At 39.0% G+C, this 27,399-nt stretch overlaps 1 protein-coding gene across 1 annotated transcript in view; it reads right to left on the bottom strand.

Moving 5' to 3' along the window:
- MACO1 (macoilin 1) overlaps nucleotides 1-27,399 on the bottom strand; it is a gene marked incomplete at its 5' end in the record, with an annotated part of 44,424 nt that overhangs the window by 11,146 nt on the left and 5,879 nt on the right. Inside the window, 3 exons of the mRNA XM_042439782.1 lie at nucleotides 20,918-21,416; nucleotides 22,184-22,362; nucleotides 26,179-26,302. Of these exons, the coding sequence (XP_042295716.1) occupies nucleotides 20,918-21,416; nucleotides 22,184-22,362; nucleotides 26,179-26,302 (802 nt within the window). The remainder of the gene's footprint in view (nucleotides 1-20,917; nucleotides 21,417-22,183; nucleotides 22,363-26,178; nucleotides 26,303-27,399) is intronic.

The raw sequence follows: 27,399 nt of genomic DNA on the forward strand, positions 1-27,399 counted from the left end.
TTAGAAGGTTTAATTTTAATCTTTCCTGACCAGAAACCATCTGCCATATGTCATATTTTAGAAATAAACTGTCATTTTGAATAGAAGCCTCCACCCTTTTGCTGTAACATTTTGACAGAAAAACAGACTTTAAATATGAACAAGTCTAGTAAATTAAAATCATTTGGGCTCTAACAAATTAACATAACTCACAGCATATTATACAAGTACATACTATCTTCCAGCCCTACCACACGAACACTGATTTTTCTGCCAGCATTGCACCATCGCCTGATCACCAGCGTTAAGGAGTACATTCTAACAACAAACCCTTTTCATAAAGTTATATACAGTCCAGAAAATGAGCATATGTATACAAATATGGCAGGCTTGCTGAATACCATATCAAACAATGTCATTAGTATTAGCATATGGATTAGCTGAGGTCTCCTAAGTTATACCAGGGACTGCAATCTGTTTTTCAGGTTAAAGAGTGCCCAGAAGGAGATAAGGACGTTAAAAATATATTTTGGGTTCATATTTCTGTGGTCAGATGGCAATATCTTTAAGAAAAGAAAGGGACACATCTTGTAAGTTTGTACAGAGGAGGAATAGGAGACACTGGGCAGAAAGGGATAGAGGTGTTAAAGTGTGGCAATGTCTGTTCTCCCTGTGCAAACTACAGTGAAACTTACAGAAGAGTGTACTTATGAACATGACCTTCTAGAAAAGTATGGTTTGATAAATGCTCCTTGGGAACTTTGTTTCACATTAATGAGGGGGAAAGCAGGGCAACTGAGATCTTCTGGCTCAAACACTACAACATTTGGAGACAGATGTACCTAGGAATAGCCTCTTATACCATATTACACACAGGTTATGGGGGGAAAAGAGGAAGAGATAGCACAGATAAGGAGGAGTGTGCAGGAAGCATCCACTTTCTATGCCTTTGCTTTTGATGATTAACTCTCTTGATACTTGCAAATTACAAGGTCCATTAATTTGACAAGGGGCCTGCCCTTTCATTAGTTTTTCTTGCTTATGAGGCTTACTTGAGATTGCTCGCTCACTTGCTTGCCCATGCGATCCCAAACCTTGCCTCTGGAAAGGGCAGACCCCTCTTTGAATTAATGGAACTTGTCTGTGTAATTTGCAAGCTTGGATAGAGTGGGCTTGTGGCAGTCCTTCCTACAGAGACTTGCTTTGGATCCCTCACATACACTGCTTGCAAAGTTCAAAGATACAACCATGTTAGTCTGTAGAATCAGTATGTAGAGAGATCGTGTAGCACCTTTGAGACTAAGAGAAAGAAAGAAGTTGGCAGCAGGAGGATTCTTAGAATTAAGTCTACTTCCTCAGATGCATTTGTACTGCTTGCAAAGTGAGCTTTGGCGGGCGGGAGGGGAGAGGTGCCAAGCTGACTTGGCTTGGTGTCTCCCTTCCCTTCCCTGAAGAGGTTTGGTGTCCCCTTCCCCTTCAGCAAAAAACCCACATGTGTGAGACAATCCAACGTGAGCCTCCATTGCAGTCCAAAGCGAGTGTGCTTGCACTCCCCCCCTCCCCCCCTGTATTCATTTGGTGGTGCTTCTGAGAACTGTGGTCAATGCTCCTTCAGTCTGTGTTCAGTCATTCATGGTGCTTCTGAGATTGTGTACATCTCTTGCAGTAGTACAGGATTTGACCTTATAATGTTGTATTCATAATGGCATGTAAGTGCACTGAGTGACCTTGGATGAGTCACACACTCTCAGCTCCAAGAAACCCAGTGATCGACTTGCCTTAGGAAGCGCCTTCAAGGCACACAACAACAAAGTGCAATAAGAAAACTAAATGAGCCACAAGATTCTGAATTTGCAAGAAAAGTTAGAACGAATTAAAATCAGTGAAGAAAGTATGTCCATGAATAATACAGGCTGCAACATAGGCATAGTTCACTCAATAGTTAGTACAACTGTTTAGAATAAAGCCAAGGTGGTAGACGAAATTAAAAACATTACACCAATGCATATTGGAGTTATTAATCTTGTTTGAAGTTGACAACAGGACATTAAAGTCAAGTCTTAAAGTAAAGTAAAGCATTTTGTTCATTTTACTTTAATTTTGTGTGTAGTGGTTTGAGCATTGGACTATTACTCTGGAGACCAGGGTCTGAATCCTGGCTTGCCAATGAAAACCCACTGGGTGACCTTGGGCAAATCACACTCTTTCAGCCTCAGAAGATGGCAATGGCAACCCTCCTCTGAAGAAGCCTGCCAAGAAAACCCCATGATAGGTTCACCTTAGGGTCACCATAAGTTGGTAACTATTTGAATGCACACAACAACATAACTGTCACAACAACACAACATGATAACTGTCATCCTTTGGCCTGTGAGGGAGTGAACAGGCAGGCTTAGCTCCACCAGGGCTAGCCTGAAGATAGAGAGCCCTTCCTCCAGTCCATCTGCCTTGGTCCAGGCCTCAGAGACATAACCACTGGACTTCATCTCCTTTCCCACCACCTTTCCCTTCTCCTTTTGTGTTGTGTCTTTTAAATTGTAAGCCTGAGGGACGGGAACCGTCTAATTAAAAATAATAATTGTAAGCCACTCTGATAGCCTTTAGGGCTGAAGGGCGGGGTATAAATACCATAATAAATAAATAAATAAATAATAATAACAACAACAACCATGTGTAGTATAGGAGAGAGAGAGAGAGAGAGAGAGAGAGAGAGAGTCTTATTTAGCTTTTGGATGCATTCATACTGTGGGTCCACTGCATTGCCAGGCTGGTGATCTGTGGATTCAACTGCCCATAGATTGCTGTGACACGTATTATTAAATAACAACATATGGATACTGATGCAAACGCACACACATCACTGCCCGTTGAATAATATGGGGCATGACTGTATTGTTTCCCATCGGTGGGAAGCCCTGGAACCAAACCCCTGCAAATGGGAATGGTCCACTGTATAATGTGTTATTTACGTTTTTCAATGGCCAAAATGCATTCACAAGCTAAAAAACCCCAGGTTCCACTTTTCAACAGATTCCACTTTCTGACAATGCTCTGGCCTCTAACCCCTCAGATAGGTAGGGGTTTCCTGTGCTTTTATCGTTTCTTCCCCCTTTTACTTGTCCTCATAACATCACCCGCCAGCAGCAGTGGATATTAGGCTAGGGACATGATTCTCCCTACATCATGTATATTGTGATTCTGAAATGTGGTTTTATTGTTATTTGTATTTATTATAGTTTTTGCTGTAATCCGCCTTGATTCCTCCGGGAAAAGGCGTAATATAAATAAATTATATTGTTGTTAATTTGTGCCTTCAAGTCACTTCCTACTTATGGAGGTCCTAAAGTGACCCTAGCATGGGGTTTTCTTGGCAAGATTTGTTCAGGAGTTCTTGCCCTCTGGGAATGGTGTGGGGCTTCCTATTCCCCGATGCTGAGAGAGTGTGACTTGACCAAGGTCATTCAATGGGTTTCATGGTCAAGCAGGGAACAGAACCCTGGAGTCATAGTCCAACACTCAAACCACTAAGCCACACAATTTGATAGTTCAGCAGTGCTGGCAAGCGCATGTGGGCTCCTCTGTTTCCCATGTCAAAATAACGCTGCTGGCTTTGGGAATGTCGTGGGGCTTTCTGTTCTAGTCCCTGCCTCATTTAGCACCCTGAAGAAGTATTTCCTTCAGACACAAAGAATCTGTCAGTGCCAAGTGCTGTTTGAGACCTCTCCCATTTCTGCACTGCCACACTCCTTCTGTCCTGTCAACTACAGCTTTGGCAAAGCTTCCCCATAGCCCACTTGGCAAGGATCTCCAGTGTCCAATGTCTCCCCAATCTTCCCTCCCTTGCCTCCCTTTGCACACGAGGAAGGCTTGGAGCATCACTTTCTCACTCTCTCTCTCTGGCCAAATAAAGGACTGACTTCCCCTTTTTTGCACTCGCTTATTGTCGCACCCAAGGCAGACTTTTGCATTGCCTCACCCTTGCAATGGGACTGGAGGTATGCATGTTGAGGTTCTGGGAACTACAGTGGAGAGAGCTGCACTGTGTTATTAATTTTTTCATTCAGACAGCAGTTATTTGAATGGAAGCAATTATTGAAAAGCTAAGAGTTCACAATAATACCTTCCAGTTTGACATCACTTCCCAGCAAGTGCTAACTCTAGCTCTTGCGATCCTCCAAATTATGGTAGCAAGAGGAGCTCCTTCCAAGTTTAATTGAAGCTTACTAGATTGTTAGAGATGGGATGCATTCTCTTCCTGGCTTAGGAAAGAGATCTGAGCATGACTACATATTATGGTTGGCTTACCAAGGTCAGAGAAAAATGTGTGAAGCACAAAAATCTGTGGCAAAATCTTAGTCAGAAAAAAATACTATAATCACTAATTTTTCAACAATAATAATAATAATAATAATAAGGCAGAAAAATAATAATATACTCTTGAAGGGATTTTGAAGGCTATAGAATCATAGAATCGTAGAGTTGGAAGAGACCACAAGGGCCATCCAGTCCAACCCCATTCTGCCATGCAGGAACTCTCAATCAAAGCATCCCTGACAGATGGCCATCCAGCCTCTGCTTAAAGACCTCCAAAGGAGGACACTCCACTATACTCTGAGGAAGGAGTGTGTTCCACTGTTGAACAGCCCTTACTATCACGAGGTTCCTCCTAATGTTGAGTTGGAAGGTCAGGTTTCACTGTCCACCCAAAAAAGATCCCATACCCATTAAATTTTCAAAGTGTGGGAGTTTGAAAGTACTATCATGTATCTGAATTTCTCTATCCATAGTCATGTACGCTAATGTCTTCTGTGACATTCTGTGACGGTGAATTCTACAAATTTGGGGGTAGCAGATAATTGAGGAGACATGCTACATTTCTGGGTGAATGACAAAGAACATTCTTAAATGAATTGGGCTTGCTGCTGGCTCTAACTGTTACATGGATTTGTAACTGGTTGACCGGCCGAACCCAAAGGGTGCTCAACAATGGCACCTTTTCATCCTGGAGAGAAGTGACCAGTGGGGTCCCACAGGGCTCTGTCCTGGGCCCAATGTTATTCAACATCTTTATCAATGACCTGGATGACAGAATTGGGAGCATACTTATCAAATTTGCAGATGACACCAAATTAGGAGGAATAGCTAATACTCCAGAGGACAGGATCGAAATTCAAAATGACCTGAATAGACTAGAAAGCTGGGCCAAAGCTAACAAAATGAAATTCAACACGGAGAAATGTAAGGTACTGCACTTAGGGCAGAAAAATAAAATGCACAGATATAGGATGCGGGACACCTGGCTGAATGAAACTACATGTGAAAGGGATCTGGGAGTCCAAGTAGACAATAAGTTGAACATGAGTCAACAGTGCGATGTGGCAGCTAAAAAGGCCAATGCAATTTTAGGCTGCATCAATAAAAGTATAGTGTCTAGATCAAGAGAAGTAATAGTGCCATTGTATTCTGCTTTGGTCAGGCCCCACCTGGAATATTGTATACAGTTCTGGGCACCACAATTCAAAAAGGACATTGAGAAACTGGAGCGTGTCCAAAGGAGGGCGACAAAAATGGTGAAAGGTCTGGAAACCATGAAGCCCTATGAGGAACGACTGAGGGAGCTGGGGATGTTTAGCCTGGAGAAAAGAAGATTAAGAGGTGATATGATAGCCCTGTTCAAAAATTTGAAGGGATGTCATATTGAGGAGGGAACAAGCTTGTTTTCTGCTGCTCCAAAGAACAGGACCAGGAACAATGGATCCAAGCTGCAGGAAAAGAGATTTTCCACTATGGGTTCAGCAGTCAGATTAAGCAAATTATTTTGTCTGCTGATTTGCTTATTCTGATTATCTGTTTTGATTGTCCTTCTGTTGCTGTGCTTTGGCTAGGCTTTTTGCTTACTGACCTCTGACTTTATTCTTAGAATTGGGTTGCTTTAATTGTTCATTGTTTGGACTTGTCTTTATTGTATGGCTGGAATAGGTAATCTATAAAAATACTAGATAAACAAAGCTTTTCTCTGGTTTGACGTGCCAATATTTGCTTGATATAGTTTGCATTCAGGCAAATAATTGTTAGGGTTCTTTTGAAAGAACTCATGGTTATCTTTTCTCGCCCCCATTTATTTCATCTTAACAATCACCCATAATAAATAGCTTAACATGGTTAAACTGAGAAACAGTGATCAGATCATAGTGTGCTTTCATGGTTGAGAATCAACTTAAACTTAGTTCATAGTTCAAGAGACTAATTACTACATAATACTGATTTTCAATGGAGAGCCTACATCAATGGAGCAGAATTCTAGAGTTGAAGGATAGGAGAAAACAACACTCATCAGCCATATGTACAGGGCACAAGAAGCTGATACAGGACAGAGAAAAAGCAAAGCCTTCCCAATGTCTTACAAACATGTATGACGTAAGGGCCACTGAGGAAGAATATCAAGAGCCACAGCTTTACAAATGTACACACGTGTGCACACATATTCTCGAATTTCACCCTCAAGGAAAGTTCACATGCTATATAAGTTATCACAAAATTTGGCAATCACAGTTATAACAAAATTAACTGAACAAGTAGCACTCCTAACACCATGCTTACCAAATGTAGGTCCTCATATGAGATTACAGCTTCAGTTCACCAGGTTGCTTAGAAGGTAGGGTGTGTCTTGGGAAACTTTATCAGGGGAAGCCTTCTGCCAGAGATTCCCAAGGGAGAAAAAAAGCATTTGGGACCTACCACAGGCACTAGAAGTTGTCCAATCTCTTCTTTAAAAAATTCTAGTTTTGTTAAATTTACCATCATTCTTATCCTAGACTAGGTTTATGGGGGCAACCGTAATTGTAATTATCAAAGCATCTTGGACTGAGTCGGTGAGAAACAAGGGCCTAAGATGTTCAAATGCCTTCAACAGTCATTTATTTGTCAATATGGTCTTAAAAGGTTCAATTTGCACAGTGCAGGTTTAGTCTCCCTTATCCAGAATTCTGATATTCAAAATACTCCCAAAAGCAAAACTTTTTTCATGGATGGCTGAGATACAGATTTTTATAGTAGGCAACATTCAAAGGAAATAAATGCTTTTGATAAGTGGCTTTTCCTCAGTCCCCTGTCACCGACTGAATGCCAGATTGTTCTTGATACAACTCTTATGTACAATACAGCATTCCAGCCTTTAGAAGAGTTCTTTATACTTTCCCCCTATCATACTGAAGAAATACTAAGCTGAATTAGATTCAGGTGTATCTAGCTTAGTAATTTTCAACTAATGGTACTTGTATTACCAGAAATATTATGGAAGGCACAGATCAAGCCAACATTCTGTCTCCAACAGCACCAGCCCTTCCTATTTGTTCCAGCACCCAAAGCGCAGAGGCAGACTGCCTTTGAACTATCTGTGCTCATTTCACAGTGTAGTAATAACATATGACACATACAATTTTATTATACATGTTAATTAAGTAATACCTTCAAAGAGGATCACATTCAACTGACAATAAGGATGACATACAACTAGAGTTGTTGGCATTTGCACGCTTAGCAGATATGAATCCAAATTTCTTGTGACAAACATTCTGGAAAAAGAATCAGCTCCTTTTGGACTACAAGTGGCCCAATACTGTGGCCTGTTACAGACTGCCAAAATAAAGCTGCTTCGGGTCTCTTTGGAGGTATGCTATTTAAATGATGCATAGGTCCTAAGAGTCCGGAAGTCGCGCCAAAGCCACACTCCATTCCTAAGCACTGGAGTGCAGCTTTGGTGCAGCTTCTGGATTCTTAGGATGCATGCATCATTTAAACAGCATACCTCCAAAGAGACCCGAAGCAGCTTTATTTTGGCAGTCTGTAACAGGCCTGTGGCTCTGTTGAGTCAAATCCTAATTAATTAATTAGTTGTTGTTGTGTGCCTTCAAGTTATTTCCGACTTATGGTGACCCTAACATGGGGTTTTCTTGGCAGGATTTGTTCAGGGAAGGTTTGTCATTGCCTTCCCTTGAGGCTGAGAGAGCGTGACTTGCCCAAGGTCACCAGGGAGTTTCATAGTTGAGCTGGGAATTGAACCCTGGGCTCCAGAGTCAAAGCTCAATACTCAAACTACTATGCCACACTGGTTCATCAATTAATAAATGCTCCACCTTTTCTCTGGAAGAGCAACTGACAAAAATTTAAAAATAAAGTCCAACAAATCCTACTCACTACTTTTGCGTATGTTTTCCTGAACCAGGTGTTTGGGTCTGCAACTTGCCTTGAGGAACTGTAGCTCATGTCACACTGAGCAAGTTGTCTGCAATGTCACACACCATGAAGCTGTGGATAAACACTGTAAAACATATTCTTCTCCCCACCTATTTTCACTGACTTTGGCACAGAAATCCTGGCTCACCGTATATCCCAGCTAGGGAATTTTCTCTTAATGTCTATTAACAAGGTCAGGAGAATGCTAGGACTTTATCACACTGGGAAAATTGGGGGTTTAAACAGCGATTATCCTGTGAAAATCATGCAATCGCAATTAACATTTTCACACACATTGCAATTAAAGAGCCATTATCCTGGGAATAAACAGATAATAAACAGGCAATAAACAGCAACTAATCATTCACAAGATTTTCCTGTGAATGATTTGTTGCTGTTCACTGCCTGTTTATTCTCAGGATAATGGCACTTTAATCACAACATCATGTGAAAATGTTAATTGCGATTGTGTTATTTTCATGGGATAATCGCTGTTTAAACCCCCAATTTTACCAGTGTGATAAAATCCCTAGTTGTTTATTATTTTGGTTTGTTAACATACATCAAACCAAGGTTCTTCAGTGCAGATTCACAGGGACTATAATAAGTTTTGAAAAGCACCTCATAGGTCCAAAACACACTGCAGAAATAATCCAGTTTGAGTCAGCTTTCACTTCCTTGTCTCAGTGCTAGGGAATCCTGTGAATTGTAGTTTATTGTGGCACCAGAGCTCTCTGACAGAGAATACTAAATGTCTCACAAAACTACAGTTCCCAGAACTCCCTAGCATTGAGCCAGGACAGCTAAAGTGGTCTCAAGCTGGATTACTTCTGCAGTGTGTTTTGGAAGAGGTTTAGTACACATTTTCTCAGGCAGACGTAGCAAATGGCCAACAGCCAAAATTATTATGAGAATGTTATTTTAATCCTTAGCAATTCCATAACCCTATTTCATCTCTTCAAAGGCATTCACATATATTATTTTGTTAATTTTTACAATAGACCTACGAGGGAAGCAAGCACTGGCTCCCATATGGTTAATGAGGGTGGGAAGGAGATAAAGTGTGGTTCATTTAAGGTCACCCAATGTGGTAAGACTTGAATCAGAGACTTGCTATTTCACAGCTGCTGCTCTGTTTACCAGCTTTCAATACCCCCAAGTTCATACTGATATCAGAGGTCCACCACAGTCAACAAGAAAGGACATAATGCCTTTTCCTGGTTTACAGACCAACTATAAACTCCACTAGTCATCACTTCCTATCAGTACAGACTAACTAACTAAGTAAGTAAATATGTTAGCAAGTTTATGGGAGCCCGCAGGAGAAAAGCCATTTGGGGCTTGTAGAACTTTAAGGATTTGTGTATGATGTACAGGCTTGGTCCTCAGATGATTTCCCTCTTCTGAGAATGCAAGAATGGTTTGCATAACAAAAAATATTTTTAAAAAATGTGAACGAAGAGACAATAAACACTTTTTAATTGCTTCCCAAAACTATACTCAGTTGGGAAATGCCTTCATCACACTGTATTCAGTTCTGCTATGTGTGCTACAACTGCTTAGCAGACACAAAGATCTAAAAATAAACTTACACTGATCACTATATAAAACTGTATTACATGATGGGCCCCTTCTGTCATTGTTCCATTATCTGTTAAAGGAATTTCCTTTTAGTCAATAAACCGAGAACAAAATAAACATGAAAAGATACTGTAAATTATCAAGCAGTTGTGCAGTCAGCTCACACTGTCTACATTCATGGAGAAAACTAATGTTGCAATACAGTACTATGTACACTTATGTGGGAATTAGTCCCGCTGAGTGAGCTTTGTGGGACTTGTCTCTGAGTACACATGAGCCAGGTTGTATTTCTCTCTCTCCATGGATGGGATCCTGTTTGGTCAAGGAGTCAGAAATAAAACTTTTAAAATGCAGAATCTACACATTTGGGTTAGTCTTGACATCTAGATATTATCTGTGACTCCAACTGGCTTGATGTCTCCCCTGAGGATCCTGACATTCACTGGTGATAGGGAGAAGGTGTTAGGGCGTGGAAAGGCGCACTGTGTCTACCATGACCACTTACAGAGTTGAACCATGTCAACAGGATGCCAGGGAGAAGGAATCTGAAGAGATGTCTGCAAAGGTATTCAGGCCAAGAAGGAAAAGATTCCTTCACCACTGCAAACGGCCTTAGGTTCCCGGCTTGAGTAAGATAATCCTCTTGCATCCATGTTTTCAGACTGCATAGCAAATATGGATAGCATAGCAAAATGCGATGCCTGGACCTTGAACTGCTGATTTCGTCAGAGTCAGCATCGTAACCACTGAGCCACTGCATCCCATATATATTCTATTAGCACATATTTTATCTGGAAAGTACTGTAATAATGAACAAACTTGGCAAAGAGATTTCTCGTTTTGTGTGTGGGTTTTCCAGGCTATGTGGCCATGTTCTGGAAGAGTTTATTCCCAATGTTTCGCCAGCATCTCTGAAGATGCCAGCCACAGATACTGGCAAAGGGTCAGGAATAAACTCATCCAGAACACGGCCACATAGCCAGAAAAACCCACAAAAAAACTATGGATGCCGGCCGTGAAAGCCTTCGACTTCACATATTTCTCATGTTTGGCAAGAAACCAGACTTCAGTAAAGAATACCAAAATTTTAAGTATTAGAACCTCTGTATTTGGAAGGTGAAAGAATTGTTATGTGACAACAAACACAAATGGACACCCTTTTGGCTGGGCAGGACAAAATACATTATCCAGGAAGACAGGCCAACAGAATTGATAATAAAGCTCATCCACTTGGTTGTGATTGCCATTGTGTTATTTATTCACCTACCATAAAACAAGCACATCTATCTTCCTGTCAAGCAGAACTACATATTATGCACAAACATGTACAACAAACCTGACAACTGCTTTTATTGTGCCAAATTAGCTTTGGAAAATATTGCTGATACAACTGGCCTTCCATATTCATAGATTCTGCATCCACGGATTTAACCATCCACAAAATAAAATCCCCAAAAGCAAACCTTGATTTTGCCATTTTATATAAAGAACACCATTTTACTACATTATTATATGTAATGGGACTTAAGCATCCATGGATTTTGGTATCCACAGGGGGAACTGGAACCAAACCCCACTGGATACCAATGGCTCACTATATTTGAAAAGAAGCTGGGGAAAGACAGTGGCTTTTCTACAACTCTTTCCTCAACTTTTTAATCTCCGGAGGGGCTCCCAACTATAACTTTTGAAAATGAGTATCCAGAGGCTGATAGGGAAAGAGAAGCATCTAGCGGGAGGGGTTGCAGGGTAAAATCAGTGTGTAAGGTAAAAAATTAAATACTGTCATACACAGAAGCTTCTCTACTCCAAAAACCTCCTCTTGAAAAATTTCCCTATAATGGGTAGTGAACAATTGTAGCTTTTATGGCTCTTGCAATTTGTTTCTGAGGCCCACTACAAATGCCCTGACCAAATTTTATGCTACATTGTCTAAATCTGGCATTACAATGGTGAAAAGAAATACTACATTTGCACCTTAAAATGAGGCATTAGAGGAGCAGAGGCCTGCTTTAAATGAAAATCATGCTCCTGAGCGTGCACTTCTCTAAAAGTAAGCATGTGCTTAATGTGTACTTTGATTTAAGGTAGATGCAGCCCCCCCCCCTTTTTTTTTGTTAGTACTCCACTGCTGAATTTGGGCAGAGTGCAGCAATGGCAGAATCAAATGTTTTATTAAAGCCATAATAAGATCAGGGATGCTAAAAGGATACAGCTGCATATGAGAAACATGGGAAATCTGACTAACAGTCATAATAAGTAACTAGTACAAGCAACTGCCAGCCCTCCAGATTTAAGGAACACACTTCTTGTTATATCAAATGAAATATTCTACATATTTGCTTCTATTGCAGTTTATTACATAACCCAAATGCCCTCTATTTGAACTCAAAGCAAATATTATTTGCTCGATTAATCATACAGTACCAGTAAGAATCCACTGTAGGGACCATTATAACAGTACAGATGGCAACTGTTTGGTGCTAGTTGATCTTTCATAGCTAACTAGCATGATGTTCATCCATTATAAACATAACTTGAAAAGTGTGAAAAACACACAAAGATCTGGTTACAGAAAACAATCTACAGTGGGCCCTTGTTAGATGCTGGGGTTTGGTTCCAAGATCCCCCATGGATACCAGAATCCGTGTGTGCTCAAGTCCCATTAAATATAGTGACATAGCAAAATGATGTTCTGTATAAAAAAAGGAAAATCAAGGTTTGATATGTGAAATTTATACTTTTTTTGAACATTTTCAAACCGTGGAACCTTGAATCTGTGTATCCATGTATAAGAAGGGCTGACTGTACTTTCTTGCTTTGAAAACAGGATCTGGCCACATTTATTAGTTACATTTATACCACATCTTGACTTCAGGAGTTTTGTATCAAATTAATATAGGAGAGTGGGTAGAGAATACCCTAAAGAAAATATGTTATTTTCAGATTATATGCATATTTTTAACAAGTGCCAAGTTTTTACTATACACTTAGGAATTAACAACTTTGTTATCAACCAGTGATAGAGGGTGCTGATACCAGAGAGCTTTATAATACAAATATTATATGTTCATATTATAAAACTTGGTGGTATCAGAAGCCTGTATCACTGGGCGACTGATAGCAATGTTGTTAATTCCTGTTAGTTGAATAGTAAAAACCAGGAAAATATACCATGACTTTGAGTAATACTGCTCTACAATACAGAGAAGACTCACATGTTTTGAGCACGGGCATGACTGAGATACGTAATTTAAAAAGAACCAGCGGGGAGGTAGGTTTAGTTAATTCTACTCCAAACTCCCCCAGCTATGGAAAATAGTGTTTTTTTCCCAATCCATGAAACAAGAAGCAACCTGGCTGAAGGAAACATGGCAAATGGAGGGCTTGTGCTAGAAGAACTGACAAATGTGAGAAAATGAAAACTCCTTCTGCCAATTTTATTCTTCCCCTTTCCACTTCACTTTTCATGATATACAAAGAAAGCCGGGCTTGTGAATCTATCTGTGTCACCCGAGAGAAGGCCTTGTTTTTCATGCCCACCCATCTTTGGACAGGACAGTGACAGACCCTCCATGCCACTCTCAGACATAAAGTTCTATTGCTGGATTGCATCCAGATTATCTGAATGATTATACTTATTCTTCCATATCACTCTTAACTGAATTTTGAGATCTCCAGGGCAGGCCCTTCTCTTGGTCCTTTCATTCTCATAGGAGCGTCTGGTGGAAATGCAGGAGAAATCTTTCTTGCTCACAGGTTTTGGAATTCCCCTTTTAAGGAGGCTTGACTGCTTTCTTCACAGGTGTTCTCCTATCAGCAGATATAGATGTTTTGTTTTGATAAGCCTTTGAGAATTGAGAACTAATATAAGCTAAGGGCTTTTAATAAAGGGCTATGGTGATTTTATCTATTTTTGATATGTTTCAAACTGCTTTCAATTTTATTGATTTGAGTGTCCTGTACGTTAACTGTGATGCCTGTTATTATCTAATATCTGTCTTAATGTTTGTAACCTTGAGTCCTATTTCTGGAGAAAAGGCAGGAAATTAGGAAATAAGTGTATAAAAATTGTCGACAGACTATCCAGAGATGATACATTTTTGAAATGTTATAGATCTCTTTATATTTGATAATTAAAATGTGTGAACTGTTTTGAAAGTCCAGTATCAGTTACTACGGTACTTAGGATCCATATTAAGAAAAATAATTCTATACACACAACCATTTTTCATCAGAGCACATCAACGATTAAAATCTTTCCATATCTGATTTTCCTTCATCAAGGTAATCTCCAATCTTGTTCAAATACAATGCTATATATATATATATATATATATATATATATATATATATATATATTTAAAAACACTGGTTTTGTTTTTGCCATTTCTGAGATGTAAAGCTACTTAAGGTCTGTATGCTATTTGCCAAGACCGCTTGATTAAATATATCGTGTGGAACGCTATTCACATCCAATATTTCTTCATTAACTTATTGAAACTCCATGAACTGGCTATTAGAAATGATTCTGTATAGAACTGGACTGCTGCCTAGCAAGCAAGAACAAAACTGCTGATGAATACAGGTGCCCCCACACTTTTTTGATAACCATTTTTCAATACTATTAAATTGTTACCAGAATCCATTTAGCTGATGTGTGGCCTGTTCTTTCGACAAGTACAAGCACAAATGTAAGTATGAATACCTCTACAGTGCTGTAATATAAAGCACACAATGATACCTTGAGCGACTTCTATGATACACATTACATGCTCAGCAAAAAGATGGCACTTTTCAACTCTGTGCCATCTTTTTGTTCAGTCTATATAGTGTAGAAGTTGTTTGTGGTGTCATCATGTGCATATAATACAGCACTGTGCTGGTATTCATACTTATATTTGTATTTAAACATTAATATAATATACACTGATATGGGTTCTGCATTTCAATGATTTCTCATTTTTGAAGTTTCCCGATCCCTAATCTGTCTGATAAACAGGGAACTACTGTATATACCACTTTTATTAAAAGGTATTATGCAGGACAGGTTTTCATGTAGACCTTTCTCACTTCCAGGCGCATCTTGTTCTACAGAAGTTTTTTTTTTTTAAATATTACTATTGAAGAGAAGAAACAGATGACAACCTCTGGCATTTCAACTCTTTTCAAGCTGCAGTTTTAAAATTTAAGGTGAAATCTGCCCTGTAAGGGCTAGTATAATATAGCAGATTTGAGCAGATAGGGAATACCTGTTTTTCACTAATGAGAAACACAAGGTTTACTCTATAAATCCTAAAGCCAACTTAGCTGGGGGTGGCTACATTTGTTTATTGTATGTCCGCTGTGTTCATGCCCAGTGAAAAAGGTCTTGAGTTTAAACAGTAAAAAGGATGTAAGTAACAGCAAAAATGAATCCTGCGCACTGCTTAGCTTATCATTGTGTTAAAACTGTTTGCTGTTCAAGGCATCAGCACTCTTGTACAACTTCTGGGATTTTAATTTCAAACATTTCCCTTGATGTAAGTTCAACCCTCCAACAAGACATTATGGAGTTATGGAGACATTAACTGGCAGACCCTACTGTCTCTAACTGGGATGTGAAGTGGGGAAAGGGAAGGATTCAATGGCCTGTTACAGACTGCCAAAATAAAGCTGCTTCGGGTCTCTTTGGAGGTATGCTGTTTAAATGATGCATGGGTCCTAAGAATCCGGAAGCTGCACTAAAGCTGCACTCCAGTGCTTAGGAATGGAGTGTGGCTTTGGCACGACCTCTGGACCCATGCATCATTTAAATAGCATACCTCCAAAGAGACCCCAAGCAGCTTTATTTTGGCAGTCTGTAACAGGCCAATAAAAATAGGGTACTCTGTTTTATACAATGGGCCCTTGGTATCTGCTGGAGTTTGGTTCCAGGACTCCCCGTGCATACTAAAATTGGTAGATGCTCAAGTCAATGGATAATGAAATGGTGTCCCTTATATAATATGACAACATCAAGGTTTGCTTTTGAGAATTTATATATTTTTGGAATATTTTCAAAAAGTGGGTCCTTGAATCTGTTGATGAAGAATCCGTGGATAAGGAAGGCTGACTGTACATGAAACAGGCGGACACGTGAACAAGATACATAAATGCCTGTGGCATATCTACCTCTCTCACACAGAGCCATACCTGGCAGGCCAGGTTTCAGAGCCAGGGAATATGACTTCTAGTTAATTAAACTTTGCTATTTCTCTTTTTAGAACTTAAGCTCCGGGTGAAACAGGAAAAAAACAAAACAAAACCCAAAACAAAATGTATGTCCTTTTTGCCTTCATGTTGATTAAATGTGAAACTTGTTATGAGTCCTGTCCACGACTCCCACTCTTTAGAATAAATAGTTTTGGTGCCCTTCAGAATTCAGCTTGTTCCAAACAGGTGTGTGGTGTGGGTGTGGAGATGAATAACAACCTCATGCTTACTCTGTCAACAGAACGGTCCTGTTTATATGTAAAAATGCAGCACATGGCCCTCAGTGCTGAACTAGGCAGGCATGGGGTTCCTTTAAAAAATGGCATACCAAATAGAAATGGACTTCCTTGTAGTGATCAGGTAGCATGGACCTTTTCTGAAGTGATCTGGCTACTACAGCTTACTCCAAAATTTGGCTAGTTGGGGATTTTTCCTCCTCGCCACAGGTAACCATGCAAGTCTACTCTTTTATGTTATTGCAAAATATTCATTAAGACCATTAAAGGGAAATACAACTACAGAATGAGCAGGCCTAGGTTGCCATATAGCTGCCCATTCACCCATATACTGCTGTTACCAATGCTTGAGAACTGTGTTTCTCACAGCTTGGAAAAGTTAACCTTTTTGAACTGTTAATGAGGAAATTCTCTCAATGCTATGATTTGTAGGGGCCTAGAAGTCCTTTTTGTACTTGTCCAAGCTTTAAAAAATTCTGTACAGGATGTCCTGATCATTATCATCATCCAAGCTGGTTTTGTACTATTGAGTACTGTAATATCGTTCTCACTCATGTAAACACCTCAACACATATACTGAAATTTGTAGTTCGAATTTCTTTTTTTTAAAAAAGGATTAATGTCCAAGATTAATGTAGAATAAGATGAAATAAAGACATGTGAAAGTGACACAGACTGGAAACACACAGATTTATCCATCTCCATCTGTTACACTCAAAAGTCTACCTGTTCCACTGACATTTCTGTCACTGGATATGTTTATCTCCTTCACCTGCAGATTCTCTTACTGTTAAGGTTATTTCAAGAGGCTTAAGTTATGTTTACAAATCATAAGAATCACACAGGTAAAGGTTTGCAATCCATCAGTACTATACTGCAAATGTCAAACAGGATTTTTTCAGCAACTTCTTTCAAACTTACAAACTTACAACTGGTTCCTATGACTGTACAATGTGAAATAAATTGGTACAGCTCCACATTTAAAACTACAGCTCTGGAGATCAGTGTATCCCCACTCAGCCATGGAAGTCCACTGGGTGACCCTGCACAAATCCCACTTTCTCAGCCGCAGAGGAAGGCAATGGCAAACCTCTGAAGAAACCTTGTGAAGAAAACCTAATTATTTATCTGAAGATGCGAGCCACAGATGCTGGCGAAATGTCAGGAATAAACCCTTCCATAACACGGCCACATAGTGCCCCAAAACCCACAAAAAACTAGAGATGCCGGCTGTGTAAGCCTTCGACTTCACATTAAGCCTCATTATAGGTTTTACCTTAGAGTTGCCATAAGTTGGAAATGACATGAAGGCCCACAACAAAAACAAATATAATTTTATTGTATTTAAGCTATTTTTTGCCTCCAGCTTCCTAAATTGGATTTTTAAATTATCATTATTATTATTATTGTCATCATCATCATCATTAAAATATATAATATAAAAGTAAGTGTCACACTGATAGAAGATCCTTCATATTAGTTCAAATTAATCATTTCAACAGAAAAAGTATTTCTTGTGTTGAGAAAATCTATTGTGAACCTTTGCTGTAACAGACACTAAAGGGCCAAGTCTCACTTAGAATCATAGAATCGTAGAGTTGGAAGAGACCACAAGGGCCATCCAGTCCAACCACCTGCCACGCAGGAACTCTCAATCAAAGCATCTCTGACAGATGGCCATCCAGCTATCTGTCAGAGACCTTAAAGACCTCCAAAGAAGGAGACACCACCACACTCCGAGGGAGTTTGTTCCACTGTCAAACAGCCCTTACTATCAGGAAGTTCTTCCTAATGTTGAGGTGGAATCTCTTTTCCTGCAGCTTGCATCCATCGCTTCGGGTCCTGTTCTCTGGAGCAGCAGAAAACAAGCTTGCTCCCTCCTCAATATGACATCCCTTCAAATATTTAAACAGGGCTATCTTATCACCTCTTAACCTTCTTTTCTCCAGGCTAAACATCCCCAGCACCCTAAGTCGTTCCTCATAAGGCTTTATGGTTTCCAGACCCTTCACCATTTTAGTCGCCCTCCTTTGGACACGCTTCAGTTTCTCAATGTCCTTTTTGAATTGTGGTGCCCACTTAGTTCTACTGGAGTTATGGATACTCAGGTGCAAAATACATGTGCCTTACGCCAGGTCTGAATGGTACTATGCATTATGAATTGTGTCTTGGCAAGGTATTTCACAATGGTGATTTGATCTTTCTAAAGTTGCTGGTTCTAAGAATGTGTTTGGGTAAGCAAGGTGTGTGTTCCCCCTCCTTCCCCTTCAGAGATACAGAATGGCCTTGGGTATTTAAAAAGAGTAAAAAGTGACTTCAGTTTCCAATGTATACTAATAATCAGAGGCTAAAAAGAGGAAGAAAGGAAATACTGATGAAACACACAGGACAAATGCAGAGTCACTCCAAGAATTTTGCGATAATCTCCTTGCCTGTTTTTACAAATAAGAGTTTAGAGCGGCACAAAACCCATGTTACTCCTCTATCTTCATTGTGCAATTCACCAAAGCCTGCATTTCTCAGCCAAGGCTCATTTCGAGAGGTACTGCAAAACATTTATTTGGGCAAGTGTTTCATTAGGATGATTTTGCCATGGTAAACTCTTTCAGATTTATAAATACTTATTGTTCCATTATATTTTGGTTTAAAGGTTATTGGATACCCTGTAATCACTACAGAAAAGGGTAGTTATACGTCTATAATTTTTAAGGGTAAGAGAACACTTATGAGACTGAACTTCTAGGTTAATATGAGAGAACACTTCATGATCTCTAGGGTCATGTTTTCCTGTATCATCTGCCAAGCTATTTTGGTGCTGCAGGTTTGGTCTTTTCAAACTGTTCATCATCATCATCATTATTGCATTTGCTTAGAAACAAATCCTCAAGTCTTTTCGTAAGATTTACTTCCAAATACACAAGGCTTTAGCCCTAAGTATGCAATATCACTTTTATTTTAGTTTCATCATACATTAGCCTAGCCTGTTTCAGCCTTTTTACTCTGAATGAACATTTGGAATAATTTTCAGGTCTCAGGTAATCCCTGCATAAAACTAATCATACCTATAGCTCAAAAATGCTTATTTTTTTATTATTCACAATATTCACAGAACCGCTAGTGAGTTCTCATGAAAACCTAGGGTTCCATAGAACCCTGGCTGAGAAAACCTGCAGCAGACACACCAATTTTCATCCCAGTTTAAAAGAGCACAAACAAGTGTAAGATGTCAGCTACTATAGCAGCATAGTAAAGATGCAATAGGAAATATGGTTGACATAAACAGTGGCCAAAAAAATTCCACAATAGAGCAAAACCATACACATAAAATTAGGAACTAAGCAGTTTTGCAATTTGTTTTACTTTCACCATTTAGGTACTGTTGAAACACACACAAGGGACATTTTCCAAAGTTCCCTTCATGAATTTACTGCCATTCTGTTCTAGATTTGGTTTGACTGTTCGACTCATTCTTATTTTGGTGGAGTCCAACTCATTTTGATTGGCTTTCAATAGCCAAATCAAAACAATTCCCTGCCAATGCAGTGTCCCCTACTTTCCCCCAAGCTTATGCCGCATCTCTGTGTGACATCAGGAACAATGCTCTGCTCCCCACCAGTTTGGATATTTAGGGATAGGAGCAAGCAAGATTTCTCCCCAATGCATGTATACTGCAAAGAAATGATCCTTCAGCCCAATTTTGAACGTGAGACACGAGGAAGTCATTATTTAGTATTAAGATGTCTAGTTGCTTCATGCTACTATGTAAATTAGCACCAAGAAAGCCAGCTCACAATCAGAGAAGGTGTCAATGTTCTAGGTCACTGTCCTGTTCCTTTGAGAGCTGAGTAGCACCATTAGCTGACAATACTCCTCTCTAGCACAAATATGGACAGGAAGGCAGAGGATCCTGTTGCCGTGCATGCCTGAGGACAAATGATAAATGGAACTGTGGACTAGTCTATGAACTTGTTTTTCAGCCTTTGTACAAAATGCTACTTTGACAACAGTCAAAAGGCTTTCAAATCAAGTCTCTAGTCTCCCATTACACACGTTTTATGTCTCAGATATTGTAGATACCTTCTGATATATATCCCAAGCCCAACAATTGTAACTCTTAATTAACTCCTCCTTCCCTCCACCCTGGTATGGATTTACCTGCTCCCACCCCAAAAGAGGTTTTGCAGCATCTGTGTTACAAATCCAGGAAGAAAGATTTAAAAACAAAACTAATGAACTAGCAAAGAAATAATTCCTTTTTGAATAGGTCAATATGTCAAAATTCTGTTGTATTTCAAACAAGGCTCTATCCAGAATTCTAAAAAGATGGTGATGCTTCATCATCACTATCATCGCTGTATATCACTATATCCAGTATTCTCCAGTTCCCATAAAGTACACCGTCAAGTAATATGCAAATAATGTAGTATTATTTTCTGGAAACCTTAATGAACAAACTCCAAAGTGTGTCGAACATTTTCTCATACATATACATGTAATTACAAGCAAAGATATTTGTCTGCCACATCTTCAAATTATTCTTTCTTACATGGTTTCTATCCCAATAGCCTATCTTTTAAAAAGCACCTTAACTTACTCAGAAAACAAATAGCAAGAAAGTAAAAGAAACTAAGTCACGAACATATCAAACTTACCTTACCAGTGCATCTGGTTTGCTCAGCTGGTTATTAGGAATACAATTTTCCATTAAGTCTTTCTGTGTGCTTGGACTCTTGCTAGTGCATTTCTGTTTTTTCTCATTCTTAGCAGATGAGGAAGGGATGCTCCCATTAGTTGCACTGTGACTGCGAGGCGAGGAGTTCACAACTCCACTTGCATTTTTGTAATTTTTGGATGAGGCAGTGCATGAGTCCTCTTTTAAGAGGTTTTCTGTACTTCCCACAAGATCATTATTTAATCTTTTACTATTGATATGGTTCTCCATGTATTCAATTTCCTGTATTTTAGAGTCTACAGGTTGCAATATATTGTTATTTATTCCAAGGTTATGTTTTTTGGCATCTTTGTCTTTCTCTTTCCCCTTTTCTCTATATTCTAGTTCTGGTAATGTTGCAGATAGCTTTTTATTAGCTGGAATACCTCCATTGTGTTGCAAAAGTATTGATGAATCCATCTCTGACAATCCTTTGGCTGCTAGAATAAGAAAAGAAAAGACAGAATTTAAAATTTAAACCAAAACCTTTATTACAGGTTGAGTCAACCTGTATATGCTTCACAGCCCTTTATGCGGTATTCAGATTTATAACTTGAAACAAAGAGGAGGAGTTCTATTGGCCAGATAATGTAGAAAACTCAAATTAGAAACTACCCTAGTACATATCTTTTTGGAGAACTCCTGAAGCTTTCTGCATAAGGCTTCTTCTGTTTCATCAACCTGTTGTCTAGTCTTATCATTCTTACAGAATGTATTTAATCTCTCAATATCAGTGTCACTATTGTGACTAATGAGAAATACTTTCCAAACTACTAATTTAATGGAAACAGAAGGGCCCAAAGGCAAATGTTTAACAAAATGGAAGAAAGCAGGAAAAGAAGACCACAATAGAGATGAACTGACTTAACCAAGGAAGCCACAGCCCTGAGTTTCAAGACCCGAGCAGGAAATTGCAAACCACATCTGAATGTCTTTCATCACAAAAGCCCCATGATGAGACAATCCAGAATTAAATAAGGCATAGTTGTGGAGGGTTAGACCAGTGGGATAGCACTTGTCTCTGTATCTTGGGACATAATATAAGAAGCTGTGGCTGCCTCTTGAAGATACAGGGAAGGGAAGAAATTTCCGAAGACTCTATAAACAAATCCAGAAAGGAGTAAAGGAAAAGAAGAGGGGCACACATTCACAAGATTGTCTCCAGATAACTATGCCTACCATAGGCCTGTAATAATCAAGAACTTACCTTCCTCTGCTTCTCTCTCTTGTCTTTGTAGCATTTGCTGTTCTGGCGGTAAGGCTTGCTGAAGAAGTTGCATATAAAATTCGTTTTCTTTCTGCACTTCTTTTTGCTTTCTTAATCGCATTTTATAGCTAACATAACTTTTGAAGCCAAAGCCCAAAGTCACAACAGGATAACCGATACTAGAAAAAAGTGATCACTTTGTTAATAGAGACAACCATAAAAGCAAGCTAATAAGAAGCCCAGCATGCAGCAAAATATTCTTAATGCAAAGAGACAACATGACAATGATATTAACAATATAATGTGCAATTATGTACATGAAGACAGAGTCATGGATTAAGAATTCTTGATGGAAAGAAGCAACATGACAATGATATTCACTTAACAATGTAATCTGCAATTATAAATACATGAAGGCAGCAGAGTCAAGGATTAATACCACCATAGGTTATCAAGAGAAATGACAGAGGGATATTGTACATGTATCCTTTTATTACTCTTGGGGGAAGGGTTGTTATCAATGATGGTGGGGGAGTCATATCTGACTGCTGGAAATAATTGAACAGAAATACAAATACACTAGGGGAGAAACAGCCTAATTCATGTGATTCTATCTGAAACTGAGATATTCACTTCCCAATGATTTAGCTCAAAATCATAACTTCCAAGTGCTTGCAAGAGTTAACAGACAATGCAGTTGCTGGTGTCCATGTTCATTATCCTCATAGGCTTCTCTAAAGTCAAGATGTTGAGCCTCAGCAGTTTTACATTTCATAGATCAGAAGAACAACATGGCAACCTCTGACTGGTTACCCTTGTCTTTAATACTTAGGCACTGCAGTTTAGACTGTGATTCTGTTTTAATGTACTATTTTTGTATGCTTTTAATTGTAATGTTTTTAAATGTTATAAGCCACCCTGAGTCCTAGTCTTGGAAGAAGGGCAGGATGATTATGACGATGATGTACAAAAAACAACAGGTTTCTTCCATAAGTGGCATCAAATTAAAACAAAATACAAAATCCAGAAAAAAGTGATACTTTTATTGACCAACTCAAATGCACAAAACACATAATGTAAACAACTGAAGGTTTTGTGGATGTTTAAATTTCATATGCAACTTCTTTTCATAGAATCATTGAGTTGGAAGAGACTGCAAGGGCCATCCAGTCCAACCCCCTGTCATGCAGGAAATCTCATTCAAAGCATCCCCGACAGATGGCCATCCAGCCTCTGTTTAAAGACCTCAAGGGAAGGAGACTCCACTACACTCCAAGAGAGTGTGTTCCACTGTCGAGCAGACCTTGTTTTTTGTGGGTTTTTCGGGCTATGTAGCCATGTTCCACAAGAGTTTATTTCTGATGTTTCGGCAGCATCTGTGGCTGGCATCTTCAGAGAATGCTCTTCTATGCCAGCATTCTCTGACGATGCCAGCCACAGATGCTGGCAAAACATCAAGAATAAATTATTGTAGAACATGGCCACATAACCTGAAAAACCCACAAAAAACTCTGAATGCCGGCCATGAAAGCCTTTGACTTCATATTCTTTTATTTTGCTGAATGGCCAACATGGCTACTCCTGAATATATTTCCTAGGTTCAAATTGGTGCTCAGCCACCAAGTACATTTGGTGACTCTGTACCAATTACTATCTTTCATTCTTATTAATCTCTCACCCAAACATACAGTTATTATGAGGATACAAGGGAGGGAAAGACTTGCGTGCTCTCCTGGGCTCCTTGAAAGAAGGGCTGGGACAAAAATGAAACTATCACAATAGGAAACTGTTTCTGGTGGGACAGCCATCAGAGAACAGAAGCACTGGGCATTTATAAATCTCACAATCTTAGAATATACATTTTGAAGGAATTTAGGTACAATTTTTCCATTGCATCTGGCACACATCATAGTACAGCAGATAAGTTACTTTAAAACTGCACATTAACCTTCTGCATTTGATAGCATTAATTACTCAAATTAATTGTAATTCTACAGTTCAATAAACCTACTAAACGTTCTGTCCTTGGTTTGCTTCTGCCAAATGAACCCTGTTGACTCCAGCAGAACTCTGCTGGCAATAAATGCAATTCCAGCCTCCATGAAATTCAAATTAACTTTTGTAACTCAGTTTTTCACATTTACAACTGTAAACAAAGTATGTGTCTAGGAACTGTTTAAAGAAACCAATATATTAATTAAAAGAGTCCAACTGAAAACACCAAACACTCTCCCAAACACATAAAGTGGACATATAATGTTATAGGAGAAGTCATCACCACCATGGTAATGTCAACAACTGTCAATATTCCTTTTTTTGGATCATTCAGTGTCTACTTTGGCCCTTAAACTAGGCAATATGAAGTTGGAAAGAAAAGGGAATCCACTAGCTAGAAATGTAATGCAAAAATGCAAGCCTATACCAAGTTCTAAAATACCCAATACAAACCAAAAGAACAAAAATTTCTAGGCTACAAAAATGTTACTAATTTTTTTAGATCCATATTGCAGAATCACCATGTCCTGGGAAGTTCACACATCATATTGAAAATCTATGCTTGCATCAACCCAATAATAAAATGAGTGCTGGGTATGACAGGTTGATAACCTGGAATGGCATCTCTGGAAGTCTTAAAGCAATAGAGGAAGTTGATGTAATGGTAAATATATTAGGTGTTGGTTGAGAAACCATGTGGAATAAAACTGCCCTGAAAAATATTTTGGTTTTCATAAGACAGTGTCCTCTTAAGCTGACAAATATGTGGCATCTGATGCCAGTAAAATTATACTATATTAGTGAAAAAGCTCATGCTATCAGAAGCCATATGTTGGCTCCTAACACAGGACTCTGATTAGCCCTCTCATCAATATTTAAAGGAACAAATACAGTACAAAAAGATCTTTCTGTTAGTGATAGCTAAAATACAGAACATGAAACACCAGAGAATGCCCTCAGTATACACAACAGAAAGTTGCTTTAAAATTTAGAACAGCACTCTTTCAGAAAAGTACCTGTATCAAAACAAGCAGGATAGGTTTCTGGTGATATAGTCATTTCAGTGTCCATTAATTTATTTTATCACTATAAATGCCTCACATCCCAGCTCATTTTTGACTGAAAAAATGAGCTGGGATGTCACTAGCTAGAAACTAGTGACAAACCAACAAGATTAAGGAATATACTTATTTAATGTTACATCTCTAAATTCATAATTATCTTTGCACACTGACTGTACTGCACTTTTCAGAAATGCATATTCAAAGCATAGCGATTCTATTTTGGTTGATGGTAATGGTCAAACTATACACAAAAAACCTGCATAAAAATGCTCTAAAGAAAGAAATTCTCTGACTTGCTGGTTGTGCCTTGGAAAGACCCTTACATGCACACAAAGAGCTCCTAAGGGCTCAGCTTAAATACCTGATTTAAGAATATACAAAAATACAGAGAAGCCTACTGTAGCAAACTCACAAATCAACTAAATCAACACTCTGTTCATCCCGCAGTCATCCAGTTTCTTACAGTATAAGAAACAAGCATGACTTGCTGTTATAGCAAATTCTCATTTAACTCTATGTATTGTGATGATATACTTCTTCCTCAGTCAAGAACTTCCCTCCAAACAGGACCTCCCAACCAGTACATGAAGACACAACATCACAACTGTTGCTACCAGAAGCAGCATTATAGAAGGGCACTCCTGGGCAAGAGATCCATGCCAGACTAGAGATTATTTCCTTGTATTGTGTATACAACTGAAATTTTAACCTTTATGAAGGTCTAGGAACACCAACATGCTTATTGAAGTCCATCTCAAGTAAAACATTCCCACATCTATCTTAGACAATTTGAGATTTAATTCCACAAATGTAGCTGTTGCATTCTTGAAGCACATGATGGTCTGCTTAGAAACGACAGATGAAGCCATGAATCTAACACCAAAATCTAAGTAAATGGAAAAAAAAAAAAAAAGGGGGGGGGGTATCACCACTTACCAGTGTGCAGCAAATGGTCGACAAAGGTCTACGTGGAAGTTTTTAAGATCTTTAAATCTAATTGCTGCTTCAATATAAACGAATAGTATCCACAGTGATACTGTTGGTAAACACACACCCCTCTCTGTTAGGAGACAGAAAGAAAGCATTATCAACAGATAAAACGAAATCAGAATTCTTAAAATAGTCTTAAGTAATTAATAATACTTTATGCCAGATTAAAAATAAAAAATGCATTGCTCTTTGCCTATTTTAGCTTTTTCCCCCCCGATACATTAAAGTTTGTGGTGAACTGTGTTCCCTGAAGGCATGAACTGTGAAGGAAATCAGACCAGGCCTTTTTGATTTGTCATGCTCTCTCAGGCTCTTCCACTCCCTGTGAGTTAGCAACATTCCCCAAAATAACTAGCAGGGAAATGGGATTTTCCAACAATAATGTTTTGTTGAGCTATTTGTGTTATAATGCAAATTATTATGGAGTGAGCAGGTCTTCAATGGGCAATTCACACATTTCAAAAACCTATTCTTAGCAGATATAAAAACTGATTTATTGGTAGGGAACAACACAGATCCCGTTAGTTAGGGACATTTGAGCACTTGGTGTCTTTTTCTAAGTGCAGGCATGTACTGAATTCACTGACTCGCTTTCACATGCGGCTTGTTATTGTTGTATGCTCTCAAGTTGTTTCCAAGTCATGGTGACCCTAAGGTGAGCCTTTCATGGCGTTTTCTTGGCAACTTGTTCATAGGGGGATAGCCTTTGTCTTCCTCTGAGGCTGAGAGAGTGTGACTTGCCCAAGGTCACCCAGTGGTTGAGTGTGAATTCTAACCCGCATCTCCAACCATCAAGCCACTACATCACACTGGCTTTTTTCTTCATACAGAACCAACAGTTAAAAAAGTAGAACTCCACAAGCACAGTGGGTTACCCTGGCAAACTGTTGCTAACTTGCTAAATTGAAAAGCATGTCAAACTGGGATATTCTTGCTTCCCAATTTTCACTCCTAAATGTTTCGAACAAAATATAGAAGTTTCTGCCTTCTAATTTTTTCTCATTTTGGAGTGTTCATTGGCTAAACTCAGTCATTCTACCCATGAGCTATGCTTCTAAGTCAAAACCATTTTTTTGGAAAAACTTGTTATACAGATGCCAACTGTTGAATGAGCTAGCAATGCCTCTTAAATCTCAGTCTTTGGGATGCTGAAATCTGGCAACCCTG

This window comes from Sceloporus undulatus, chromosome 9, assembly GCF_019175285.1.
Source record: "Sceloporus undulatus isolate JIND9_A2432 ecotype Alabama chromosome 9, SceUnd_v1.1, whole genome shotgun sequence".
Classification (NCBI taxonomy): Eukaryota; Metazoa; Chordata; class Lepidosauria; order Squamata; family Phrynosomatidae; genus Sceloporus; species Sceloporus undulatus.